General features: G+C 39.3%; 1 protein-coding gene across 2 annotated transcripts in view; it reads right to left on the reverse strand.

The window, feature by feature from the left end:
• The window catches only part of ARHGAP15 (Rho GTPase activating protein 15), a 467,195-nt gene that overhangs the window by 70,765 nt on the left and 382,740 nt on the right, over positions 1–13,690 (reverse strand). For both annotated transcript variants that reach the window (XM_032780498.1, XM_032780495.1), the window contains one exon: positions 10,646–10,780. In XM_032780498.1, coding sequence (XP_032636389.1) covers positions 10,646–10,780 — 135 coding nt within the window. The remainder of the gene's footprint in view (positions 1–10,645; positions 10,781–13,690) is intronic.

Here is a 13,690-nt window from a genome sequence, read left to right on the forward strand (position 1 = left end):
ACAACAGTATTTCACATATAGAGTGCTGGGACTGGAACAGCAGGATGTCCTATATGGCAGGGAGGTATACAGACAGAAGAGAAGGGCACAGCATGGGAGACAAACCAATGCCTCTCATCTAAGTCATTTTTTTCTCTCATAGCAAGTTCCTTTTTCCTTTCCTCTCGGGTCCTCTTCTCCTTATCAAGGGCTCCATCATCTTCTCCATAACCAGGCTGTGTGTGAATGTGCAGAAGTCTCCAAGAGATGATCAATGTTGCAATTATAGGATTTTGAAGGTGAGGCTGTATTAGCTGCTTTCCCTCAAGCCATTACTCCTCCTAACATGAACATCGATCCTTCGAGGTGGAAGCTGCACCCATTGCTGACAATGAGGAGAAACACCTTTGCCCAGCAGATCCTCCACATGATCCCACAGGGCTGAAGTGTCCAACCTGCCCTCATCAGAACTTCAGTTCACCTGTCTTTCACAGGAATCTCATCACACGTGATAAGTGTTTCCTCATCCTTTTTTGTTTCTCTTTCCCTCCATGGAGGACTGCCTCCAACTTTTCTCCCTCTTTCCTCCTCCATTCTCTCGCTCCTCCTCTACTAACTCCACAGATGACATTCTAAGTGGGTTGCTTCGTTGCTTCCTTTGCCCCTCCCAAAGTTTTTCTTAATCACAAATCAAATGTAGGCTACAAAACCAAAATCCATTTGCTATGACTGTTTGTATGGACAACATTTCACTCTGCTGAATATTTGTGAAAAGTGAGTACAACAGGTGTGCAATATGCAATCTGGTTTTTAATTCACTGCAACATTTGTAAATATTCTCCATGATATTCGCTCAGCTCTTACATCATGTAACACCAATGGAGAATCACTGGTGCACCAGGACTGAATCCGGCTGTAAATTAGAAACACACTTTTTTCAAATGGAACTGAGACACACTTTTCATATGGGTATTTTTGGACCAAATGACATTCCTTCTAAAGAGCCAGTGGCTGTTTCCTCTCCTCCACAGATATGGAATGCTCTAAGTACAGCAGTTCCATGGAGTGTAGGAGAATGGAAAAAGCATTTAGTTGTACTAATGTAAAAAAGGGTAGACAAACTTAATGGATTGTCAGATAGTTAAAACAAAGATAAAGATAAAGACAGGATTAAAGCTGAATAAGATCCTATAAAAGAATATGCAGTCTAGGGATTTTGGAGACAAGGCATGCTTCAGCACAATCCATTCTATTAGCACCTACCCACAAGTACTGGTTTCAAATTGCTATCCTGCCCTTATGGCACACCGTGAAGCTCTACATTTAAAGGGGTTCTCATTGAACAGATTACCGCAGATTGGGGTCCAGTGATTTATTGTCTAAGCAATAAACCATTCATAACAAAGACACCTGTGCAAGCCAGTTGGCTGTAGTCATTCTCGTTTAACATTTAATTATGAATATAATTAGCATGAGTTAAGATACAGGACAGGCATGAGCAATAAAATTTCCAGAATGCTAAGAAAAAAAACAACTCCCAAATACATCAACAAAATATGCAAGATATTGATAAGAATATGTCCCTGCTGTGCAAACATATAAAAAATCTCCCAAAATCTCTGCTAAAAATAATTTCTTTTAAAAATTTAGTTGCCTTGATACAGTGCAGCAGAGGATATCTTAAAAATCTGCCCTATGTTTAGAGTTCTGGATACTGTAAGCACAATTTTTTAAAATTTTTTTTGTTCCTTTCATTTTTAAGGCAATTTGTTACCATCAGCTTTTTACATTCAACAACCATTTTCTGTCAAGTGTCTCAGGAACTTTGTCTTCCTCCCTCTTCTCTTTGAAGTGCAACTTAACCTATTACATAATGCCTCAACAAAAGTTTCATTAAGGGGCAGCATAAAGTCCACAGAAAAGAAAACAAAGATGTTGGACAGAGATTTTCTCAAAATCTTACCTTTTGCAGCATAGCTTTGTGCTACCAAAAGAAAGGAAGTAGCAAAATACTGCAAAAGATCTCTTTTTAAAGGTGGATTTTTCATGCTCAAAAGAAAAAAACAAAATAAAACAAACAAACATCCAAAGCCATTTTTAGTTTGGACAAGTATTTTGCAAGCTTACTTCTTATAATGATGCTGTGCAACAGATATCAATCCTGATCTGCAGCACCTTTTTTTCATTTCTCACCAAACATACATGTGATCGTGCAAGCCCTCAGTGTGCAAGAAAGGAAAAATTAACTGTGAATTTTCATTCTACCCTTTGTTTCTTGTCTTTTAACCAGTTACTGAGCCATGAGAGGACCTTCCCTCTTATTCCATGACTGCTTAGTTGCCTATGATGAGTACGTTGTCAAAGTATATTATATCAACTGGATCATCCTTGTCCCAGGAGTGCCAGAAGGTCCCTAAAAGTGGGGTGGCTACTGACACCCAAATCGTGGCCCTGCCCCCACACTGCCCCTTTCTCTGAGGCCCTACTCCCACACTGCCACTTCCCACAAAGACCCTACCACTGCTCACTCCTTTCCGCATCCTCCCCCAATTGCTTGCCCTTATAGCTGGTAAAAAGTGGGAGGACCACAGCACCCTACTCTCCCCATTCTGGCACTCCTGCCTTGTCCAAAGGCTTGTTGATACTTTCAAAGAATTCCAAAGATCGGTGAGACATGATTTCCCTTTACAAAAGCTGTGTTGAGTCTTCCCTAACATATCTTGTTTATCTATATATCTGATAATATTGTTCTTTACTATAGTTTGCTTTATACTAAGTTTAGGCTTACCAGCTTGTAATTGCCGGATCATCTTTGAAGCTTTTTAAAAAAAACAGCTTTACATTAGCTACTCTCCAGTTATCTGGTACAGAGGCTGATTTAAGTGATAGATTACATATCCCAGTTAGTAGTTTTGCAGTTTCACATTTGAGTTCTTTTGGAACTCCCTGAATGTCTCCCTGAGGACAATAATAGTCACTTTGTGACTTCCTGTTGTAACCCTAGAGGTTGGAAGGGGATAAGTGGGAGGTCTATCTCTTAGGGAAGGGGATCTGAACAATTTCATTCCCATTCTACCTGGATCTGAGCCGAGGAAAGACCAATTGTAAAGAATGAGGAGTGAGCTGCAGCCACTAGACACAAATGTCTCTCTAGTATCAGAAAGGTTGCAGAAGCTGGCATCTTTCATGCAAGCTGAGGTTTGCATATAAAACAGCTTGTGGGAAGGAGGTATGCTCTGCGGCCTTCTTAACCAGCTCTGCACAGGCCTTGCCTACATGCTGGCTGGGAGCAGGAATTCCTTCCTCTTGGTTACTACAGGTGGCTTTGCCTTCCCCTGAGAGTAATAGGGGTCCCATGCTTAGAGGAGAGGCAGAGGGGCTTTGCAAAAACTTACCCCTTACATGCTATTGGCTCTGGCTTGATCTCAGTGAAGGAGCTTCCATGTGGCCTGGTTTCTGTCTGCCATTTTAGCAGGTTAAGGGGAGGAAAGGTGCTGTCTCTCAATCCTCCTCAGAAAGCCAAAAGATTTTTTTTTAGTTTAACAGTTTTGAGAAGAAAAACTTCAAAGCCAAAGAAGCCACTAAGAGGGATTTAGTTAATACTCTTTTAAAAATCTTGTGCAAGCTCTATTCCAAAGGGGACCCTGGAAGTTTGCCATGTGTGTCATTTGGAGGCGGATAATTCTGGAGAGCTCATCTTGAGGGGCGATCCTACACCCAGTCTCAGAGCAAAGATCTGATCTGCCTCTAGTTGCCATGGAGATGGGGAACACCCACTTTGAAGACAGTCTGACATGGAGGGGACAGAGAACACATTATGTCACTGGTACCTTACCCAGATTTTGAAACAAGTCTCAAGTCCCAGTGAAAAAATATCACTTCAACCCACAGCACTACTCTATATCTAGGGTGAAATCATGGCTCCACTGAAGTCAACGACAAAACTCCTACTGACTTCACTGAAGCTAGAATTTCACCCTTGTTGTTTTAAGACCAAAAGAAATGTTAAAGTATTGTGTACTTCTGCATACAATGTAATACATTTGTTTTCATTCCAGTAATACAGCTTGCTTCTGATTTTATTGTTTCTGTGTTTTAAAATAACATGACTTTATGGACTTCGAGATTGACACATAGGACCAAGGGCCATCAATTCTCCATCTGGCCAAAACTGTATTAAACTAAAATCTAACTTCCTTTATTAACCAAAAGAGTTGACAATAATATATCGTGTTCAAAATCCTAAGTATCCATCTTCTTAAATGTTCATATATAATAGGACTATGCCAAACACTGTAGGGTCAATAGTAATGACATTCTGAATTCCACTTAGCTTGCACAATAAGACGCACATAGATATGAAGTGGTGTCTTATAACTGGTTAATTGACAGGACATGTGTGAAGTCACTTGAAGAGAGTGTTAATGGTCCATAGGAGCAACCAAGGCCAAAGGGAGAAAACACACTGTAAGTGGGAAGCCCACAGCAATAGAATATTACAATTTTATTTAGAGAATTGTTTGGGAAAGAAAAAGCAGATCAAAATTCCATAGTCATCCAGAGATATTTAACATACCATCTAGCCTGCGTCTGGCTTAACTCTGCATTCCAAAAAAGCTTCTTTGGCAGAATGCTATTTAAATTTCCAGGTAAATCTGATGCAAAGCTCTTTGTCACTCCTCTCCATGAAATGCATCACAGTCCTGAACTCACATAAAAGGAAGAAATAGCTTCTGAGAACCTGGCCGATTTTCGTGCCTATTGGGTTAGCCCACTTCATAGCCGAGACTTTGAACGTCTGAAACCTTACTAAATCTGAGATGGCATTGGTTAAAGAGCTGTCCTTTTTATTATGCATATTTCAAATTTAAATCTGTAACATGGTTGTGGCTCAAGACCACAACTATTCTTTGTAATGAAATTAAAGCAGACTTGAAAATAAGAACAGATGAAGAGAGAAGAATGAAAAATGCTGAAGATGCAGAAAACAGAAAACAAGAAAAACTAAATAAAAATTTGATTTGATGTCATCAAGAATTAATAAAAACATAATAGGTAACTAGATGGAAATATTTTGAAGAAAAGCTAGACAAAGATTAAATAGATAGTGACATTGGCAAAAGTTGTTCTTTTTAAAGGCTTTGACAAATAAAACTATTTTATTTTAATAAAAAAGAGCTGTGATATGATTCTTAAAAATAACGCACATCTATGATACTTCTATGTCCTCCATTACCAAAGTATCTGAGTGCATCACAATATTTAACACACTTCTCTTCCCCACCTCATATAGGTGTTGTGAAGTTATTTTCCTCCTTTTACAGCTGGGAAGCAGATGCACAGAGAGACTACAGGCTAGCTCCACAAACAGATTTAGGTTTCTAGCTGCCACTTTAGGAGCCCAAATCCAAAATTTAAATCTTCAAAACCTCTGCTCCGCTCTGCCTAAATTCTCTAGGTGCCTACATTTCTGCCAGTGGGTATGCACTCAGCCATCTAAAACCTGACATTACTGAGTTGCTTGGTGCATAAGTCTGGCTGGATTCACTAACTGAATGTTGTCCCTCCTATCTCATTTGCAGTGCCTCATCTGGCAGGTAAGGTCAGAGCATGCCTAACCAACGCAAAGAAAAGAGGTGGTGGTACTCTCTTCTATCCCAGCACCCAAAATGTTCACCCAGGATGTGGGAGCCCCAGGTTTTAATCCTCCCTCTGCCTAATTGGAAGAGGACTGTTTGAAACCAGGTCTCCCACCTCTCAGTGTCTCTCAATCACTCCTGTTGAAGCTATGCCATTTTGTATGAAATATTTAAATAGCTATTGGAGCAGAGACTGGAACCTGAGTCTTCCAGATGAGTGCACTAACCTTCCTTTTGGGCCCACAGAGCTTGCACTCAGGTCTACTAAGTTCTACAATAGCGTCCTAATCACTGGGGCATCCTCCCCCACATAGACACTGATTAAACTACATAGCTACACTGTAACACATTAATGTCCATGCAGCTTTCCTCCTCTCATAAGGATCTGAGTATAGTATTCTTCACCTGAAATGATACCAGGCAGTAGGCATGATAACAAATATTTCTAGATTTGAACTCATTCTTTTGGGCTATACAATGAAGGTGAATCGTTATACCACATGACCAAATGCAAAAGACAAAATACACTTTTCCATGTCCTCTCCCTTCTACCTTTACACAGGGCAAGTTAACTACCCACTAAAAATCTGTGTGCTGCTAGCAAATAGCTTAACCTTTAAGTGGATTTCTTTTATACTGTTAGTGGCTAGAATGGAATGGCAGAAGACAATACAAATCAGATCCAGTGACAAAGGTGATTAAACATTCAGACTTTGGTCCAGATTCTGTCATCCCTGCTCATGTTGAGCAGAATTTTACTTTGCACCAATCCTATTAAAATCTATGGGGCTACTCATGGATTAAGGTGCTTCTTAATGTAAATATGGCAGAACCTAACCTTATATTAGCATGGTTGTACCCACATCACAGATATACATGTGTACCCATAGTGACATGCTAGGGATGTGTAGGTGGCGTTCCAGAAAAAATTGTGTATCTAATGCTCAGGACCTGATAAAGTAGAGTATTCATTGGCCAAAGGGCTTGTGATCTTCCACTCCTTACTGTTTGTAAATCTTCAAACATACTTCATAGGGGTAATGATTACGCACATTCACCAGGCCAAGTGAAACTGTATGATTTTCCTGAATTAAATTCTAATGTTCTGGCCATATCTAAGTTTATAAGGGGGAATGGAATGTTGAGAGATGATTCAAGCAATCTGACTGACTAATACAGTGTAGTAATTTTCTGGAGCTATGTACATACCAACTGAAGCCAAATGAAACTGCATCATCCGAGGGGGAAAAATATCCATAGACTTACTGTGTAAGTCACTTTTCATTTAATGCTTAAAATAGCATTAGCATAAAGATAGCATGAAAGTTCCTGGGAATTAACTTCTTCTACCTAGCAGGCTAAATCCTCAGGAAATGCCCTGCTTCTTGATTATTCCCAACTACTACAAATAGCAGGATTTTAGACTACTTCATCTTCCTCCCCAAATACATAGATCTAAGCAGTGCTCAGTGCAAAACCCAAGGTTTGATGGTGGGGTGGGGCAGCTCTAAGTTACCATTTCTCCTTTAATCCTAGGATTGTTTTGTCCTCTTCTGTAACTTAGGGCCTGTCTTCACAGTGCGTGGCAGCGCTTTAATGTGGCTGTGTAGTCATGGCACCAGTGCTGGGAAAGAGCTCTCCCAGCACTCTGAAAAACCCACCTCCACAAGGGTTATAGCTCCCAGCGCTGGGAGCGTGGCTCCCAGTGCTGGTGCACTGTCTACCCTGCCACATTACAGCACTGAAACTTGCAGCGCTGAGGGGGGTGTTTTTTCACATGCCTAAGTGAGAAAGTTGCAGCGCTGTTAAGTGGCAGCGTAGACAAGGCCTTAGTAAGGGCCCTTTACAGCTGTTCTGCTGATGCAGGATCACCAGAGTACACTTCACTTTGGCAATACTCCCTGATAGAAACTAGGCATCAGTGTCATAGACCCACCTAGCTCATCTTTACAGCACCCAGGGGACTCATCTACAACAGGAGAATCCCACAATACCTACTTAAGGTAGCTTCATATCTGCTTAGTGTTTACTGAGCAATGCAAACTAGCCAGATGGGGGCAGTGGCAAGGGTCTGGTCTCACGTCATTCTCACTGAAGTCAATGAAAGTTTTGTAATTGATTTCAGTGGGATCATGAAAGGGCCCCTATATTATCAAATGGATTATTAAAAGAACAACAGAAAACAACACCCCTCCGCTCACATCACATACACACCTGACTCTAAGTCTAAAAGTAATAAAAAGGTTCCATGCGGGTTGTTTTGTAAATTGTTAAGGTAATTTCTAGCTAATCGAAAGCATATGGAGAGATAGATACTATGCTTGTAGGGGCCAGATATACAGATTGATTGAATAGAGCTGGTAGATTACATTAGATGGACGGATTAGCTAGAAATCATCCTGAGGTGTAACAAAGGAAGCAACAAGGACCAAGGATTACGAATAGCAGCAAATAATGTTTTCATCAGACTGCTAGTATTTTATTCTTAGAATTAAACTATCATAAAACCTATTCAAAAACATCTGTTCATTAGTTTATCAATGTGTATAACAGTTTTCAGAATCATAACAAGGATTAATAATAGTTAAAAGAGCAGAAACATTAATTTCTCATAGATCAGGGGTTCTCAAACTGGGGGGTGGGACCCCTCAGGGGGTCGCGAGGTTATTACATGGGGGGTCGTGAGTTGTCAGCCTCCACCCCAAACCCTGCTTTGTCTCCAGCATTTATAATGGTGTTAAATATATTAAAAAGTTTTTTTAATTTAGTGGGAGGGCACATTAGGAGGCTTGCTATGTGAAAGGGGTCACCAGTACAAAACTTGGAGAACCAGTCTTAAATATCAGTGCACTGGTAGGCAGTCATGCCAAACCCACAAAAAACCCTGCAGAAATTGGGCTTGTTTATGGCTTAATTGGCTTGTGAGTTGCTTGTAGCTTGTTTGACTTGTAGCTTGTTGCTTCTTTATTTTTTAATCGGCTCCCAGCAAGCAGGGGTAAGAAGGAGGTGGGGCAAGCAGGGGCAAGGGGCATGCAGTGGCAAGGTGGAAAGAGACTTAGGGGTGCACAGCAGGCCCACCACAGTCCCAGACTGCATGCCAGGGGGATCTAGTTACATAGAGTGTTGGGGTTCTTAGGGACTGGCTTGATTTGGCCTTTTTTTGAAATGCGATTGGCTTGATTTTCGACTTATTGTGGCTTATTGCTTATTTACCCATGTGCAAGTTGGCAACTGTGCTAGTAGGGTATGTTTGTCACAAGCTTTCAAATATTAATGCACACATTTATTGCTAGTTACCTGTTATTTCCATCAATAAGATATGGAAAAAATGAGCCAGCAGAATATTTTGCATGTGAAGGCTAACCCAGAGGGTGAGACCATAAGTTAACGTGAAGGATTTGTTTTCTTCTGGCTCAGCTGAAGCACAAAAACAAAGGACTGCAAGGGGTAGTAATGAGAGTGAAGAAAGCCTAGATTTAGACCCAAAAGAGCAGTATTATGAGAGGGAGTCTGCACATCAGAAAGAGAAAGAGATTAAAGGCAGAGAGTAAGTATTAAATACTTAATTGTGGAATAAAGTAAATGGGATGTGAAGCAAAATGCACATCAGATAGTGCCCCATGTACCTACTATATCCTCTTGAAGCACCAAAGATCCAGTACATCAAGAGGATATAGAGGGTAGATGGGGCACCACTCAAAGTGCATTTTGGAATGTCAGTACTTCAAAGGAACATCTCTTCATTCCAATGCAGCACAGAAGCGGAAGCTGAACACAGTAAGAAATGGGTATACTCCCCCCATCCCACTTTGAGCATTACAGAGACTGTGAGATGTGACTCAAATCCCAGAAGACAATCTTTACTCCAATTTTTCTTGGGCTATGAAAGAAGATGATGGGGGGGGCCATGGATTGAGCCTCCGAAAGTGAACTTTTATAAGATGCATTTTCTTTGCATTGTGTATTTAACTACAGGATATCTTTAAGTAGCCGAGAGGAGAAGAGAAGGATCTTGAGAGATTTATTCAACTTCATTATATCTGATGCTAGTCATGAAGAGCTTTAGTTGAACCTAAACACTCTTATGAACATAAAATCAAATTAAACAGCACATTAAGGTTTCCATAGTCTCTGACTGATGTGCGCGCGCGCACAACTCTCATTAACAGTAATGGCAGTTATGCGTGAGCGTCATTCGGAGAACAGATCCCTAAGTGCTGTATTGTTTTTCCTGGAGATTTTTCTTTATTGGGCTTTATTTAAGCTCCTGTTAGGCTTGCAAGCTTTTTTTAAAGGAGAAGAAAAGAGAGAGAGAGAGAGAAAAAAAGCCCAAACTCAGATTGTTTGGCAGGCAATTTCCCTCCCCAAGCTGTCACAGTCTACAAAGTGAACCCTAAGATATTAAATTTAGAGAAGTGTTGGTAGCATAAAACCCCCAGCTATATGTACCAGAAGTTGCTTTGTGTTTTGAAAATACTAGTTCTACTTGCAGTAATTTTTTAAACAAAATTCATAATAGGTTTGAAAAAGAAAATATCACAAATATTGTTGCATTATACCTACGGTCATTGTAAGACACAGTATGCAACCTTGTGCAACCTGAGATATGCATCTCACTCTGGATACATACTGCTGAACTATCCCCTCAAAATATGAGTAGATGCTCTTAAAATTCACAGATATTAGTCCTGCACTAAAATATTGTGATAGGAGGTACACAAATTATCAATCTAGAATGTCTCCAGTGAAATGAGACAAAATACAAGCATTTTATTCCTTTCCTCAATCTCTTTTACCCGCTTTAAAATTTAAAATTTGCACATAGACAATATAGTATTTTTTCCAATTTGATAATAAAATGTTTTCAGATATAAAAGACAATCAAAACCAATAAGACAGGATCAGGGTTAATGGAAGGTAAATCATGTGAGAGATGCCTCTGTACTTCCTTTTTTTTTTTTTTTTTGGTTGATTATTTCTAACTGATAGGCTATTTCACTAACTGCTACTGTATGTGATGTACTTACTTATTGCCTCCAGAAACTGTTCAAAGAAGCAGTATGGGAACAGTGGCTCAGGCAGCTCTCTGAAAAACATCTTGAGTGCTCCGGTGACAACATGGATGTCCTCCCACTGGCTGTCGTCCAAATTCAGCTTCTCTTCTGGGAAAACATGAGGAGAAATGGAACAACTGGTTTTAATGAAACAATTACAAGACACTAATTATTATGTTAATGTTTGCCTACTATCATCAGCAACCGTTAACAGCCTTCTGCACCTAGAGGTTTGGTGCTGTGCATGTGTGTGTGTGCGTGTGTGTGTTTTTTTTTGGTAGGAAGAGCACATTTTGAATGGAATACCATCTGTAGGAATGCAGCTGACAAAAAACAAGAGACACAAAGAGACAGTACCATTGACACAGTATGTCAGATACATTTATTCCCATAATGCTTCAGTATGAAAATTAGCATCACAGCTCAACATGATTCAAAGCTATTTGGTTTTGAGGCCGAGGGGCTAAGAGTTGCCAACGATGGCCGGCTCAAGGGACCGGCCTAAAGGCCTTGCTGAGCCAACAGGAGACATATGCTAAACATGGCAATAGAAAATGAGTTATTGCTTTACATGTGTTAGCCTTGCTATGTACAAGGGAATAACGGGTAACACTTTTCTCCTTTTTTGCCTGAATGCAATGTCAGCAAGGAATAGAGTACTGCGAGAGAAAGGATATTAATTCCTTCTTACTGCTTCAAAAATATTTTGTTTGGTTTTCATCTCTGGGAGGAAGATTTGCCCAGCAACAATATTAGACAGACCCCTGTTGGCCTACCTAGGCTATGCAAAGCTGTCAAAAATGATAACACACTAAAGACAAACCACAAGTGCTTACAAAACTGTTTTTGCAAACAACAAAAATGTTTTCTTTTGAAGCTTGACTGAGCTAAGGAATTTAAATATAAAAGAAACTAAATGCTAAAATAAATTTTCTAATAAAAACAAAGCAAGATTGTGTGAGTATTATTCTATTTTTGTCTTCTTGTTATAAAAGTCTGGTGTTGTGAGAACACAATAAACAACTGAATCATAATCCATATAAAACTCTGTGAAAGTGTAAATACCCCTTACAATTAAAAGGATACATACTCTCTGGAAAATTCTGCTATCCCAAAAATGGATTTGGCTTTTAAAATGTGTAGTGTGACTTTAACTTCTAGACAAGTTTTAGTTTTTGTACAAATCTGGAGACAACCATGAAAACAATCAAAACAACATAATCCTGGCAAGCTATACCAAAGCTCATTGAAATTGGGTGTTTAGCAGTTCAGTTGGACTCAAGTCCATCCTGTTTACCCAATTTTAACATCATTTTTATCATTCCATTCTTTATACAAAATAATGGAAAAACCTGGACACCATTAATTTCAGTTCTTCTGGTGGTTTTTCTCTATAGAGAATTTGCTTTCGGGAAGAAGTTCAACTTCAGGATGCACATTTCTTTGTGTTTCTCTATGAATGCTAATAAATGTTTTATGAAATATTGGACTCAGAAAGTGTCTGCAAATAAATAAGTTAATGCACCCATGCCTCAATTTATAGTAATATGTGTCAATGAAGTTGAAACAGTGAACTTGTGCTTATCACATGGTTTTTTTCTCTCTTCTTTTTTTAAAAACTTCAAATTCTTACCTAGACCATAAAAATAATGATTTGATCTGAAATGAATTAGCAGAAGGGACCTTGTTTAGACCACAAGATCATATTTGATTGATCGTATTTCAACAATTAGCCTTTTATTTTGTCACACACTATTGAAATAGATCGACAGCATCTTAGCAGACCAGCTTTAAACAGTCAACTGTTCACAATAGCATCAAAAAAAGAGACCTAATGGGGTTTACTGTCACTTTAAAGAACAGGGTGGGTTTTCACATTGTTGAAATCTGTCAGATATTTTGAAATGTCCCTCTCACTATGGTGCCACACCCCCTGCGTGTCCTTATAATAAAATTGGTTTTACTCCTGATTAAATCATTTTCTCCCTACCCACTACCATACTTCTCATAATGGACCTGTGTGCTCTACAGCTGGTGTTCTTCCCATGGTACCCATTCTTACTTTATCTTTTAAGCACTTTGCTGCTAAGATCTCATGCAGAGTGCTTATGTTTTGTTAAGAGCTTCATTCTTAGAGAAATAGCTTAACACATGTTCTAAAAATGTTGTACAACTTATTGCTTAAAACACATTTAGAAAATGTATAAGTACTGTAGCTCTGGCACAGAACTTTAAGTAGAAACCTTAAAAAAAACCTTTGTTTTTACCATGCATTTGTCTTAAATGTCTAATGTGAAATGCTTGCTTCTGAGGCTTTACAGAGACTTATCTTCCCAGATTTTTGCACCATTTCCAGCTCCTCAAGGAAATGTGTTAGGAATGTATCCTCTTGAACGCAAAGGGTGTCACTTTACCCTCTAGTAATAAGAGATTTTTTTTAAAAAATGTTTGCTAGAAGGGAAAAATGTCAAGTAAAAATATTACACAGTAAAAAACAAATTAAAAAAGAAAATATCAGTCCGTTCAATGTAACATTTAATTCTGTTCCTACTGGTTGGAGTCACTCACATACTGTGGTGATGGGGCCATATTCAGAAGATATATACATTTCAAATGCATTTCATTTCAAACAAAGGGCCTGATCCTATAGAGTTTACTCAGCCACAACTCCTAGTGGAGTCAGTGAGTGTTTTGCCTAAGTAAAGATTTGGATCCAGAGTACATAAATCTGGTAACTGATTTCCCTGGGAGTGGAGGATGCTTAACACCTTATAGGATCAGGCCCTAAAGTTGCCGCTTTTGTCAAGCATTTGATTATTCCCCCGCTAATTGGCAGATGATATCATTTTATCTTAGATACAGACATAAGCACATCTAAGGAGCCTCACAAACATATTATGCTAGTAGAATGCTAAGAATGATAAGTGACAAAGTGAAAAGAAGAAAGTTAGAGGGGCCTCATCAAGACTCTTAGGGGAAAAAAAGTTACATTTGTTTTACATTCATGAAGGGAGTGTG

Source organism: Chelonoidis abingdonii, chromosome 10, assembly GCF_003597395.2.
Source record: "Chelonoidis abingdonii isolate Lonesome George chromosome 10, CheloAbing_2.0, whole genome shotgun sequence".
NCBI classification, from domain to species: domain Eukaryota; kingdom Metazoa; phylum Chordata; order Testudines; family Testudinidae; genus Chelonoidis; species Chelonoidis abingdonii.